General features: G+C 35.1%; 2 protein-coding genes across 2 annotated transcripts; both read right to left on the bottom strand.

Annotated features, from left to right (window-relative positions):
* Window positions 1-95: 95 nt before the first annotated feature.
* LOC140985758 (uncharacterized) lies at window positions 96-1,087 on the bottom strand (the record flags this gene model as incomplete). The annotated part of the gene is made up of 1 exon (XM_073453672.1): window positions 96-1,087. A coding segment is annotated over one exon (711 nt), but the record flags the coding sequence as incomplete, so codon positions are not given.
* A 1,160-nt stretch (window positions 1,088-2,247) lies between these two features.
* Window positions 2,248-13,339, bottom strand: LOC140986112 (uncharacterized). The gene is made up of 22 exons (XM_073454117.1): window positions 13,076-13,339; window positions 12,212-12,543; window positions 11,362-11,465; window positions 10,749-10,817; window positions 10,016-10,076; window positions 9,073-9,212; window positions 8,394-8,583; window positions 8,092-8,153; window positions 7,885-7,973; window positions 7,408-7,480; window positions 7,268-7,327; window positions 6,868-7,014; window positions 6,734-6,772; window positions 6,607-6,644; window positions 5,725-5,811; window positions 5,323-5,488; window positions 4,120-4,197; window positions 3,759-3,892; window positions 3,578-3,654; window positions 3,343-3,412; window positions 3,128-3,193; window positions 2,248-2,650 (listed from the first exon to the last, which is right to left on the bottom strand). Exons 1-22 carry the CDS (start codon window positions 13,133-13,135, stop codon window positions 2,516-2,518), a joined length of 2,277 nt encoding a protein of 758 aa, XP_073310218.1. The 5' UTR covers window positions 13,136-13,339; the 3' UTR covers window positions 2,248-2,515.
* Window positions 13,340-14,909: the final 1,570 nt, after the last annotated feature.

The following is a 14,909-nucleotide window of genomic DNA, read 5'->3' as shown; positions in this document are numbered from 1 at the left end:
ATATATATATATATATATATATATAAAAGATACGACTCGACATTGTACATTTGTGCATACAACAATACACTGCAAAATAGGTAGGTATATTTCGGTTCACAAAGAAGATTACATATTATACAAATTTACAAACCCATCAACACATACTTATCTTTTGCAGTTTTGATTACACGACTATTGAAAATTAGCAACAACAAAATGTACTACATTTGATTTACTCTTGAAACAAGAGAGTGACATGTATATGACAGCCACCAGTTTAGTAGCTGAGGTGAAAGAAAAATGCTGCAGATTATTCCATTCGAACTATCGTACTTGATCGCCAAAAAATTCGTTCATCATGTGTACTTGGACTTCCGCGCAAGTAGGATGCGGATTAAGCGAAAATATGCCAATTTTTTTCTGAATGGATTAGAAGCAATAGTATGAGAAAACCGATGACGACGAAAAAATATTTCAAAGCAATTCGTTTCCATTCTAGATGAGTGGACTCATAATGATGAAAACCATGGAAGTAACCTCCCTGAAAGGAACTAGAGAACAGATATGGAACTCTCGATGTTGATCCATACACAGTAGCATCATGGAATCCATGCATCTGAAGGTTAAAAATCGCAGGCATCACACCAAAAAAAGCAGACAGCGTGAGATCACCAAACCTTGTTGCAGCCATTCCCGGGATGGAATCCAACTCATCTTGTTGGATATGCCTTAAATCTACACGTGGGGCAGTTTGTGGTTGCTGAACCATTGCTTGACCGCGAATGCCAGCTCTAGTTACAGATCGAGATCGAGGGTCATAACTTGTTTTACCCCTCCCATATATCGGGATTAGTTTCTCCTCATGCACAAGAGCTTTGCAAACTGGGCATTCATGAGAATGTGAGTGGATTTGAAGCCATTGGTAAAGGCAGGACCGACAGTAAAGGTGGCCACATAGCTTAACAGTAGGCTCTTGCGCCAATTCAAAGCAGATATTGCACTCGAAATTCCCCGTGTCACAAATTGTATCAGATGAATAAGAAACATCATTTGATTCATGAACACCCTGAGTTCCATTTCTCGATCCGGAGCCTCCGAGCTCTATTTATTATCCAAGAGGAACAAACGTGTACTCAATCAATAACTAATGTACAAACATCAATTCGAAACAATACATGCAACATCCAAGAAACACCATTTCCAGGAGGGAAACATTCACCAGCAATAAATCCATAAAATAAGAAGGCGTTGAACTCAACAAAATCAACAACCAACTACAACAGTATCATGCAATCAACATATCTATTTTAAAAAGAACAATACCAAACTGCCCAACACTTTAAATGTGTATCTTTTTTACTCAAAAAACACCACATGTTTTTATCTTTTGGATACATAACAGAAACAGCAAGATCAGATTCACGTGAAGCTGAAATACGTAGATTAGTCTAAAAGCAAATGGAAAACGAGAATCAATTAATGTCAGATCCTTACACCACTAACAACTTATTCAAATGAACACAATTTATCGATCTAATCCCAAATCATCGACGCCAGAAGGTTGCAGCTAAGCCCTAAATTATAGCGCAAATATCAACAAAACTAAATAGAATACAGACATTAATTAGTTCAGAAAAAGATACTACTCACCATAAAGCAATAAAGGGAATCCAGAATTGAGGAAATTAATGCACAATTAGGTATAATAATGTTCCACGAATAATAACTTAGAATGTAAAGTTCATTGCTAAGTTGATTCGTCTAAATAAACAAATGAATTTATTATTATGAATTTGAAATTCTTATCTATCTAATTGTTAACCTGAGAATCTGTACCCTACATGCAATATATTTTCACAAAGTCAAATATTTTTACCCCTCAACGACAAATAAGAGGAGTTTCAACTTTCCACCCACACCTTTTTATTAACATTAAATAAATGCAATATGTGCCAATTAACTAGTAATTATAAATTTTCAATTTAACGAAAAGACTTCTAATTAAAATTTTAAAAGCTGAACCAAACACCATTATTCAATCTAAAAGAGGTTTTTGGGGGAAAATAATTAATTCAGCTTTTCCATCCTAATATAAAATCTTTCTACCAGTATTATGTCTTCTTCCACCACCACGTACGTCTAAAAAACCTACGTAAGTCATGAATATGGTAACAAACATTTAGTTAATATTTTGAACAAATTTTTTGTTTGAGCCCGGCCAATTAATATTATTTCAATGTTCTATAGTTTGGCCCACCAAAAAAAAAAATTTAATAAATAAAGCAAGAGATCTCCCCAGAAAACTGAAACCTTTCTTGATACGGAAGCATCTCAGAAAATATTACTAAATATGGCCTACACATTTCCGGGTGTGTACATATTTTCAAGTCTCTCAAGCACTCGCAAGTGACTCGCTTTTGGTGTCATTCTGGAAACAAAATAAAACCTTGCAACCACGCAAATGAAGAACTTTTTAATGGTCGTCTTCCACATTCAACTGCAGAAAATTTGCGAAGGGTCCAGAAACACAGATTCAACCCTGTATTGCCACCAATTCTATGTCAGCTCCAACTTCAGCTATCTTAGTTTCTTTAGACGCTTTTGCAGCTCTGGCCACACTGACAACATCAAAATCCAATGCCACTTTTTTCACTAAGCCTTCAAGCATCTGTTACAGAAAAAAAAGAAATAATGTAATGTAATAGAGGAAAAACTTGGAATCCAAACAGAGATTAATGATACAAGAATTATGGTCTAATTGTCATTGCAAACTATGTAGTGCAATGTCATTCTCATGTTACTATGTTACATCCGCAAATTGTCTATCCATACATATTTTAAAAAGCCATATTAAAGTGAGAATTTTTTAGATGCCATAACAAATTCAATGCCGGAGATAACCAGAAAAAATTGCATGCACACAAGGGTGACTTCAAGACTTGGGCGCATTAAAGCAGATATCAAACATAGGGCTGAGTCCTTGACAGAAAACTTTATCCACACATCAAACTATTATAATTTTTTTTCCGAGGAACCAAAATATCATAATCGTGTGCAAGGGATTGGCCTCTTTTAAGACATGGAATGCGTCGCTCAATAATGATATTGCCATATAGGGGAACTGTTGCGGTGTTAGATATCATACCAGTGAGCCAATGGCCACCAAAGCTCGGAATCTTGAATCAGAATCAACAGTTTCCTCTTCTGCCATCTTCAGGAGATAAAAAGGCAGAAATACAACAGATGAATTATTAATAATTTAACATCATAACCATCAGTTTGATGATATAGTCACGTCATCCTTGAGAGGACAAGGGTGTGTCATTTATTTTTTAAATAACTTTGCCTACAAAATTATACCTCCAATGCAGCGGAAAGAACTTGAGACTGCCCTACCTCATCATTCATCTCAATCAAAAGAACAGAATAGCTGAAGAGCACAAAAAAATGCAGATAATGACTAGGGAAACAAATGAATAAAGCCATTGTTTAAGGAAAAGACAAATAAACAGATCTAGGGTAAAATTTGTTTTTTTATGGTAACCATAGGGCTAATAACTTGGCGAACATCGGTCATCCCCAATCAACTACTTACTTGAGTAACAATGTTGCATAAGATAATTGCACGTTCTTGTTAGCAGACAGCCAACAACTTGAGAAAGCATCAAGAATCTACAAAATCAATAATGGAGAAGTATCCGTTTACTAACCAACCAAGAATAAATAATAGGTTAGATAAATTACGGCATTTGCCACATACATCCAGAGATACTAACCTCTGCTCGATGTATTTGTAACCATCCGTTATGATATGAATTTTTGAAAAGATTAGTCACTGCACGAAGGCTGGTCAGTAAAGTTGAGGGGAGTGGAGTTGAAGTTACCTTCTTGATCAACTCAACAATAACATCTGAGGATAGATGGGTATTCAACATCAATTTACATTAAATTTATGGGTCGCAACATGAAAATGCAAAATGAATATCCAAATCAAGAGACATGAGGCTCAGCCATCTTTCTCCGAGTATCACAGCAAGTTTTTACTGAACAATCAAGATTATGAAAAACAAACAAAAAAACTAATCCCAACTTCCCAACCCATGCATGGAAATGTTGTTAGGATATCTAATTGAGTACCATTGCCATCCTGTGATAGCTGGATAATCTTAGTCGCTCCATCAGGATGCAGCACAATCATCCTCACAACATCAATGGCTGCAAGCAACATAAGAGAAAATTACCAAAACACCACAATGTTCGATCTTAGTTCAAGGAGGGTCACTTCCAAGTTCCATCACAGACAATCGAACCAATGGATATATAAATAATAAATCATATGGCAAGATTCTGCGATAAAACACCACAATGTTCGATCTTAGTTCAAGGAGGGTCACTTCCAAGTTCCATCACAGACAATCGAGCCAATGGATATATAATTAATAAATCATATGGCAAGATTCTGCGATAACTATATAAAGATAACAATGTAGCTCAACTTGTAATCCATAAATACTTAATTTACCGACATTATAGTACAAGTGACAGCAGTATTTTCATCAGGTAAAAAAGTGCTAACATGATAGAATGGCGGTTGTGAGTTTAAATGCCTCAAGTCAAGGTAAAACAATATCCTAAAATTTCCTACGTTACGTTGATGTAGAATTAGAAGGAGAAGTAGAACAGGAGAGGAAAAGAGGAGTAAAAGAGAGAATGGAGACAGAGATGGTGCGGTAAGGTGGCTACGAGGGAAGAGAAAAAAGAAGAGACAAAGAAAATCAAAATAATATTATTAATCAAATATGTCCATTAAATGTAATAATAAGCCAATTTATAGGCTTGTTAGATCAACAAAAAAGAAACGTGGATAACTGAAAATAAGTATTAGATAAAACAAAACAAATAGAAGCTTGTTTATAATCCCGCCAAATCAAATTTCAACTCTTCTATTATATTATTTTTCACGTCAACAATTCTCTGCCAACAGAAAATATTATCCATGTCGTAAATAAACTATATGCCTATGAACATTTTGCTTTCAAAAAATTATATTGTATGATACAGATTAATTCAGGTTCTGTCTGTCTCAATCTTTTATGGATTAGCACTGACATAAATGGCATAACAACCGCCATGAAGCTACAATTATTCATAGTGTTTCCCCACTCATCAGCAAGTCCTATGTAATATTAGAATAACCAGGAAATCTACAAATCATCAAGTTCCGACTAATATACTTCAGAAATTTTCCTTGCACAATCCAACTAACATGCCAACACGGAAGGAAAGATGATTGCATGTGAGAGTGAAAACAACTATAACTATTAGTCTAACTACAGTTACCTGGAAATAGTATGTCAAGTGGCCATGTCTTCAACAACTTCAGCAATAATGCGATGTCAACATCTGCAAATCTACTGCTGTGATAGTGTGAGGTGTCCTTCAGAATTTTAACAATGGCATTCAATCTCTGGAGATCACCCTCATTCAGTTTCAAATGTATACTCGCCTTCAGGAAAGAGTGATACAGATAAAAGTCATGCAAAAAGTTACATAGAACCACCGATCGAAATGCAGTCACCAACATTTAATGAGAGTAAGAATAATACTGGGTGTAGAACATTTCAAATCTCAGTGAACATACATCATTTAATGAAAAGTAAAATTTGACTATTTAACAAATATCATAATTACAAGGAAAAAGAAATATCCAAAATTGAAGAAAACAGAAAGCAAGCATTTTACCTGGTCAGACAGCATTGTATTGTTAAACTCCGATATTTTTTTGAGGATTCCATCAAACTGAGCAGTGTCAAATACAAGCATTCCTTTCTGGATGACAGAATAACTTTTGTCCTCAATTAATTTGTCGAAAGCTTCAACACTAGAAAAGGCGAGTGACATCTATATTGAACCGCATGATAGAGTAAAGAAGCAACAGTATAAACTCTACACTATAGGGTTCAACTACTATTATACATCAATGAGATATTTTTTTTTGTCATGTGTGTATAGCACCGGATACAAGTTCAGGAAAAAAAGAGCTCACAATAGGTAGAGATGGGGAATCCCTGAGTTAGCCCATCTATGAAGGTGTTTCCCACCACTTAATGGCCAAATGCTCAAGTCCCAAACATTACTTTAGTTCATCAAACAAATTGAGACCTCTACATAAATTCAAGAATTAAGTAGAACTCTAAAGGTGCTTTAATGGGTGTTCTATATCTCTCTCTTTCTCCCTACACACAGTTCTTGATCAACCAAAATTAACATTTGTGAATTCGTCTTTTTATTACACGTTTTCTACCCAGTTACAGTAGACCATCAATTCCCATATACTATCCATCAGGATAATATTATTCGTGGGGTACAAAAAAACTTAACACCCTTCTGATTCCATCAGATCAACATTCATGATATCACTAAGTAGCTCACTGTGTTTGCACGAATATAGCACAAAAAATCTTGGTGACAAACTGAGTCTTCGGTTCTCAGAAAAAAAGTGAAGACTAGCCTGTTACATAAATAGGATGTATCATATTATGAAGAAACGCATGGAAGCCAAGAACAGAAAAATTCAACCACAAAACGAAAGCGAAAATGAAAAAGTGGATACTAAAAAATTACTTTGGGAATGTGTTTGTAAGAAGGCTTTGATATAACATCTGCAATTATTCAAGCAATAATCACAATCTCTCTATGAATAAAAACACAGTTCATGAAAATAGAATGCAAAGTCAACAATAAAAATTACCTGACGATTTAGATGGTGCTCCTGGTATATAAGCACTGGCTGAAGTATTAAAATGAGAAGGGAAAACATATAATTAAGTGGCATGTACAAAACTAAGTTCAGGATTGTCGTGAACTGATGAATGTTTAACTCACAGCCAGTGTAAGGGTCTCGAAAAGATGGATCAAGGGTAAAATCCTTTTGCCTTGTATTTTGCAGAATAAACTCGACAATTTGTTGCCGGAAAGAAAGAGGTAAATCTTCCTTGAGAAGCCACTTATCAGCCGCAGCATATGGATCATCTGTCATCAGTCATTGCTTACAACAGTATGGAATTCAGGCTAATAGTGCAAGGCTATATATTTGGCAAATTATATCTCCTAATGGAAGAAAATCATTAGAAGGAACGATCAAATCATAACACGTGCAAGAATGTTTAATCTTGTAATACTCTCAAATTCACCTGTACGGGGCTACGAGCATGATTTTAATGATTTGGATCTAAAAGTGGCCCGTACAGTTCTCAAATGACTTCCATGGAAAATAGAAAAATACCTGCACGATTGTATGGCAATTTACGCATGGGCCCACCATCGCCAATGTCGACATCGAATACTGAAGATAGTTCAAATGGTCACTGGCAGTGAAATGGAACACATATATGAAAAGGTGAATTAAGAAAGAAAAAGGCTAACCATAATCATATTGAATTCCATCAAGAAGAGGGCGATTCGTGTTATCACCAGGTCCATCAACCACTTCACCAATCTGGATGTAACATAATGATTAAGAACAAAAATGAACATTAAAATCGAACAACCAGACATAAATTAGATAAAAGTTAAATTACATGCTTTGAACAGAACTTTACTGATGTGTAATCCTAATCCGAACTGCATTGCCAATGACAAAGTAAATTCAGGTAGGCTAATCGTACAAACCTTAGTCACAAAATGCCTAGATGCTAGATTTGGTTATGATGTATAAACCACTGAGAAGACATCAACAAAATTATTTTATAAAAAAAATTTCAAGAAATGAAATAACACATCACAAAATGAGGCCACATGGTTGTCCAACCATCTAAAAAGGAAAATTAAAGAGGAACAAGTTTTTCTTAGAGTGAACCGAGGGAGTAAATGAGCAAGGTCATGAATGTGCTCGTCTCATACCTTATCCCACTTGTGCTCCCTCATATTCCATGCATAAGCCACACCATTGTCTCCTTCTCGAACGACCTTTGTCTGCCCATCACTATTTCCTGATAATCATAGAATTGAAACAATTGGCATGTATTTTATACCTCTGAAACTTTCTAGTTCATGGTTCCTAAACTAGCCAACACATTGACAAGAAGAAATTTACTTTGCAACTCATACCTGGAATTCTTAATGCATCAAGTCCAGGTAGATCTTGTAATTTCAGTCCCCCAACTCTTTTCCTATAGCAAAATAAAAAATTGTCTGAAAACCACAGTAAAAGGACACCTAAATCAACAAGAAGCTAAAAAATAGCATCTTCCAACTGAAATCTATGCATCATCCATGATGATGATCTTGAAACATGACCATCCCTGTGTTTAATAGTTATCAGTCACGAAAATCAACTTCCCAGTTATCCAACTTAAAAATAAACAGAATTATGAATTCGAGAAATTTAACAAGAACAGATGGTGTATTACCTACTGAGCTTGTACTGAGAGACTTGACTCGCAAATGAATCGAGTTCCACAGTATCGGCAAACTTATCATGATTAGAAGTCCATATACGAACAATGCCATCAGAACAAGCTGTCACAACATCGCCATTTTCCAAGAACTTGGCATCCCAAACACAACCAGGATGCTCAATGCTTTGGACACAAACACCATCTGCACTAACATGTTTTCACGTAGAAAACAAACAACTTCAGATCATTACGTTAGTCCTTTCAAAGCAGAATAAAAATTCGAATAGTGTTGTAGAATATGATGCCTTAAGGAGCTTCAGAACTTAGATGCTTAATATAGCTGAAACCGAAATGAAATTTTCTTTGTCACAAAAACAGTACACAGGGGAGAAATTTAAAGAATAGTGGAAATTTTTGGTGACCTAAAGAATATTTATTTACATGTCCTCCCCGGAGAAGCAATACACATAGAAGCTAAAATTTGACCAGCCAGAGAATCTGAAATTTGATTGTTGCTCATAAATTATATTTTCTAAAGGATTATGACCAAAAACCCTGGTTAATTTAACCAGGTATAACGACTGCAAGAAACTGGCAAATAATCTCCAATGCTCAAGGATCATTAGAAAAAAGAAAGTCAAACCCAACAAATATTTAAATGTGGTCTCGATAAATGACAAGAGGAAGTGACCTTTCCATATCTTTGCGGAGCAATCCTCGCTAGCACTGACTATAAGCCCAGAGGCATGAGCATCAATTGAATAGACTATAGATGTGTGACCAACCATCTCCATCAGATGTTCTCCGCTAACTGCCCATAGCCTGATGGAACTGCAATGAACAACAAGAATTTAGATAGCCAAAAACTTGAGAAAACTTAATTTCCACATCAAAAGGGAGAATCAAACAAAAAAAACTAAGGAGCATATGCCTCTTTGGTCCACATCGCTTCAATCACAAAAATATTTGTTTTTTCATCTATCGAGATAGTGTAAATACATTCTTCTCCGTTCGATATTTTATATAAATAGAGACCAATCTACGATGCGCCCCAAATGATTTCTGGAGCAACACGACACTTTCATCAAATTCTTTTCTTCTATTTTGCTCAAACAAGAACTCGATTTTGAGTTAAACAGCAGTGTTGAGGCCAATTCCTTCTCAAGCATAAAATGGCTAGGTTTATCATTCTTGAGCTCAAAGTGTAAAGTTCAAACTAGGCATTACTCTTGACTTGAATTGTTTGCACCCACACATCTATGAACTTGCTATAGTCTGTATTTTAGGTTACATGAGTACGTAAAAGTGCATACAGGCACACACTGATTAACTTATCTATGCAGGCCCAACTTCTCAGAACAAAACTTTCTTGTGGAAGGGGTTTCATCCATAGTTGGCTTGACAAATAAACAAAATAATCTACAACTTCACTACTATTAAAAAAAATTATATACGTGACGAGAAATATTAGATGCTCAAGTGCAATGAGTTCAAATGAAAAAATGATTCATCATTCACAACCATGAACCATCACAAAACTCAACAACAGACAAACTGCATGTATTTAATAGCAAGCACATTGTGTAACTGAACGTAGACGACGTGCCTAACACCGAAAGAAAGTAAAATCTCACCCATCATGAGATGCCGAAAGGATTCCTAAACCTGGCATAACAGCTAATCCTCTAATCGTATCTGCAAAACACCAAAGTTTCTTAAAAACAAGCAGGGCACAAGTATTTACATAAGAAGAATGAACATCAGCTAGTAAATCCACATGCAGTTACATTCTCTAAGGAGAAGCTAAAGATTGTGTGTTTTCCTTAACTACATCCAAAGATTTGCTAGCACAACAAGTTTAATAGGTTCCTTGGAACTGGGAACAAAACAACTAAACATGAATGTGCATCCTGATATGTATTCATGGGTTAGACCCTATAATAAGATAAATCCATGTAGTCCATATAATAGAATACATATGGAGACACTGATTACGTCAATGTTTTCATCTGTGAAAAAAATGCATAAAACAGATCCACGTGCAGCCAATTCACAAAATAACAACTATATAAAAAGGAAAGAATAAAGAAAAGCAAATGTTTTCGTCTGTGTTTGCGTAAAACAGATTCACATGCGGCCAATTCATGAAATAACCACTATACAAAAAGGAAAGAACAAAGAAAAGCATTGCCAACCTAAACTGTGGAACAAGAGTAGAAAACAAAGGTGTATGTACCCATGGTCATCAACTTACATGCACATCCAAAGTATAAGATGCTTGTGTTAGAACTTCAATTTCTTCCAGAGCGTGTACAAAAAGAGGGGGAGTGCAAAGTCATAGAGAGTAAACAAGGGACAAAAAAAGACCTGTATGTCCAAGAAAGGTATGTATACAAGACTTTTCTTTCCAAAGCTTCAAGGTCATATCACTTGAACCTGGATTAAAGCAGAAGTAATTGAAATTTAATTTATTGAACAATATCTATGGCTGATCCTCAAATTTGTAACCAACTTTTAATATTTTTGCTCTTAAATACCACACTAGACGTTTTCACGATTGTAAACTTCGAGCTAGATTTTCACCATTCTATACTTCAAGCTAAATCCAGAAAATATTGCAAGACAGTAAATATAGAGATGATTGAGGTTTTTCATTTTTGCATTTCAAGCCAGCTTAACATAATATTGTTTGACCACAAATATAAGTCAAAACAAGGCACTTTCATGTTCTTCATAGCACTTGCATGGAATGAAGAACCCTGAGAAAATCTCACGGAGAAAACCCGCTATATGTTTACGTCCAGACCACCAAAAAATTTCAATTAAATTTTATTATGATCTGGCCAAAATGTAAAGCACATCAAGTTGAACGAAATTTTAAATTCCTAATGAATCATGAAAAGGATATATTTGGAACTGGAGATTTATAGATAATGATGAATTAAAAAATGAGGCAAAAAGTTTGAATTACAGCATACACCTGTTACAAGCTCGCCGGAAGGTAACTTAATAACTGCCTGAATTGGTGCCTTATGAGCTTCCCAGACCTCAATCTGTTTACCCTTCCTCCAGCGGCACAATGTACTAAGTTGAAGCCGTCACAAAAGAGAAGAATCAGAAAATGAGAAGCACATTTCATCTGTGAGCATCAGAAATAGGATATATTCTTGTCTCCATAAACAATAAAAAGTTAAATGGTCTAGGTTAGGAGCACTTGTTTCAAGAGAAACTATAAACATAAGTATTTCAAAACTGAGATAAAAACAAATGTCATGACAAATCAATGGACATAATGGTCACCAGCATATAATCTGACAATACAGATATTTAGCGACTAACAACTGTGTACCAACCACAACTAACCATCAGTGCGCATGCATTTTGAATTATGATATTTATTGATCAAACTAATTACATATTTACAGCACAATTATTCAAGCACAGCATCAATGGATAATCCAGAAAGTACAATAATCTGTATCACTTGGTCTGCACAGGTGTGGAAACAGAATTGTTCACAAGCAGGCTCAAAAAGTAATTTTTTTCACAGGCCAGATTGTCCATCCTTGATCACAAAGCACCTTTGAGGCCACCTTTTTGCATGCCAGAAAAATATAAGAAAGGGACAGAACTAATAGGAGCAATGATATTTTGAGGCAGTAACATCACCGTAGAAGTTTGTGTAACCAGAACTTGAATTTGATGAGGGGAAATATTAAATAAAATAAAGATAGTGCTCATACAGAGTTAACATCAAGACTTCCCCTCTCTTCACGCCATCCAACAATTATAAACAAAAACCATCCATACAGAATAGAGATATGACATACCAATCAACTGATGTTGAGACAATATCTTGCCCGTCCAATGCAATACCAGTGACTTGCAATTTATGACCCTTAAGAGTCTCAAATTTCTCTCCATTGGCCAAATTCCACACTAGGACAAGAGTATCCATTCCTCCTGATACAATCCCACCCTCCGGAAACTCCTCATTTGGTGAGATCCAAGCCAAAGGGCCAACAAAACTAGTATGGCCTAACAATATTTTTGACATGAAGAACTCACGCTTATTTGACTCATCCAGTGTCCAGAAACGAACCGTTTTGTCCCTTGAAGAAGTGGCTATACCCATATTGCCACATATGCAAATCCCACGAGCCTACAGATCACGAATTCAGCCAAATGTATCAATTCAATTCACACCAAAACTATGCACACTCTTCAATAAGTTAACCCAGTAATTATAACAGGGCATTAGACTCTGGATTGAAAACCTATGCAATGCATATCTTTTATATTCTGAAAAAAGATCGAATTTTTCTAACAAGTTTTTGATCGAGCAAACCACACTAATAGCCAAAAAAAATAAATGACAGATATGCAAAATAGTAATGCAAGAAAAAAAACTCAACATTAGGATGGACTGAAGATAGTGCCAACGACAAGAATGCCAGGAAACAATTCAAGGATCATAACTTGGCACTGAAAATAAATTATTAACAGAACTCAAGAAAGAGGAAACGAGCAAATCGAAATTATCGTCAAACCAAATACTTAATCCAACTCAAGTTCACTCAAAAATGGAGCGCTCAATCTAATTTCCTAATAAAACTCGTAACAAGAACTGATGGGTTACAAGCAGGCTTAAACAAATAAAAAAAGATAAAAGAAGTAACATGTAAAAAGTTTACATCGTCTTCGTGGCCTCGAAGTTGGCATCTCAATTGATACTCCTTATTATCGATTTCCATGTCAAATAAATAATTCTTGATTCCTATAAAGTAATACCGAATTTCTTGATTCTGGACACAAATCTAGGGTTTAAGGAGGCTATTTTTCTTGTGGAAAAAAATCTCAATGCATCAACCATCCATCAAACAAATAAATGACTGGAATCTGAATGGCTTGTCTTGCAAGGTTTTCGCTCTAGTCATGATTTTGTTAGTAAATGCAAAACACTCAGATTTTTTTATATTAAAAATCGAATTAACTATTTCAAAATTAGTCATTGATTTTTTTTTTTTAAATGAAATTAGTCATTGATTTTTAAAATGCCTTTCAAGGGGTTTTCCAAACAATACATCTACTGTTTTTAAGTTTCATTTTATGGATGGATTTGGCTTAAATTAAATGAGAAATTTGAAATTCATCTAAATTTTTTAATAAAAAATCAGTAATAGATTTCAAATACTTAATCCAATCACTCTTAATTAACTAAAATTTTGTAGCAATATATATTTTTAATGGAACACAATATAGTCTTGAGCAAATGAAGGAGGTGAGCGAGCGACCAAGCTTCGTCGAGCTCGGCTCGTTTAAAGCATATATAGACTAGAGCTCGGCTCGATTTGAGTTTTTATCATGAGACTTGAGCTCATGAATAGTTTAAGTTTGTTTCATCAATAGATCATTGATCATGTTTAACGAGTATGACTCGAGTTTGGCTCATTATGGAGCTCATTAAACAATACAATTTTCGAGCATGCTAAAAAAGTTCATCGAACATTATTAGTAAAAAAGTCAACTAAAATATGAGAATTTAAGGGGTAAACATCTCATTTTATAACATTTCAATCATTTTCCTTACACTTAAATTTCGACGTGGGACAATGCAATTTATTATTGTACACTCAAGATCCGAAAAACTGGTCGAACTCGAGCTTGCGAACAGGCTCGTAAGCTTACGAGCCGAATATCCTTAAACTCGAGCTCGACACGATAAAATTGTTGAGCTCGATAAGTTTAACAAAAGATTTCGAACAAGTTTTTTACTATATCGAGCTCCGAGTAGCTCGCGATGGATTGATTTGTTTACGTCCGGAAGCAACTTCAAAATAGTTTTATGAACAGAAATTCTGCGACAAGAAATAAAAATTATATCGTATTGAAGAACTATTCATACGAGCAAGGCAAATAATATAGATATCTAGCATCTAGCTTCTCCACTGCCGCCTACGCTGTCTCATTATTGGCCTCACGTGGAATGCTGTCTACCTAAGCAATATCTTATTATCTTGTTTTAGGCGTGTATGTCAGGTCTCGCTGCTTGACCTACCAAATATAGAACTTGAGGTAAGTCTTTGGTTGTAGAGCATATATCTCAAATCCCTGCTGCATTTTCATTATTTTGGACTGAAACATGACTTGATGACGCTCATCAAGCTTACAGATTCAAAACGACCCAAGTTTCTGGATCCGTAGGCGTTGAAATTCTTACGAATTTGTCGTGGTGACTAAGACGGAGAAGTTTGAAATAGTTACATTGTGCAATATGATATTACTCGTGGCTTCTAGGTGATCGGGTCTAGTGTTCATATCTTGATGTCATTGCTTCATTTGAAATTGGAAGATTTTACAAATGAGAACTTTTTAATAGAACATAGATTATTTTGTTTAAAATATAGAACAAGTTTCCAAATTCAACTGTAACTTTGTTTAAAATCGAAGAAACAATCAAATTACCCACGTAACATAAATTTAACTGTGTATCACGTTTACTTAAGTAATTATCTATATGAAACTTCG

This window comes from Primulina huaijiensis, chromosome 10 (assembly GCF_012295235.1).
Source record: "Primulina huaijiensis isolate GDHJ02 chromosome 10, ASM1229523v2, whole genome shotgun sequence".
Lineage (NCBI taxonomy): Eukaryota > Viridiplantae > Streptophyta > Magnoliopsida > Lamiales > Gesneriaceae > Primulina > Primulina huaijiensis.
This window is presented reverse-complemented; position numbering and strand designations above follow the sequence as displayed.

What these genes read in the sequence shown, in the direction of transcription:
- LOC140986112 (XM_073454117.1), bottom strand. Translation starts at nt 13,135, where the DNA reads ATGGAAATCGATAATAAGGAGTATCAATTGAGATGCCAACTTCGAGGC. An exon ending in CTCCGCAAAGATATGGAAAG is followed by an intron (nt 8,584 to 9,072) that starts GTCACTTCCTCT and finishes ATGTTAGTGCAG; the next exon opens with ATGGTGTTTGTGTCCAAAGC. An exon ending in TTCTTTCCGCTGCATTGGAG is followed by an intron (nt 3,194 to 3,342) that starts GTATAATTTTGT and finishes TATCTCCTGAAG; the next exon opens with ATGGCAGAAGAGGAAACTGT.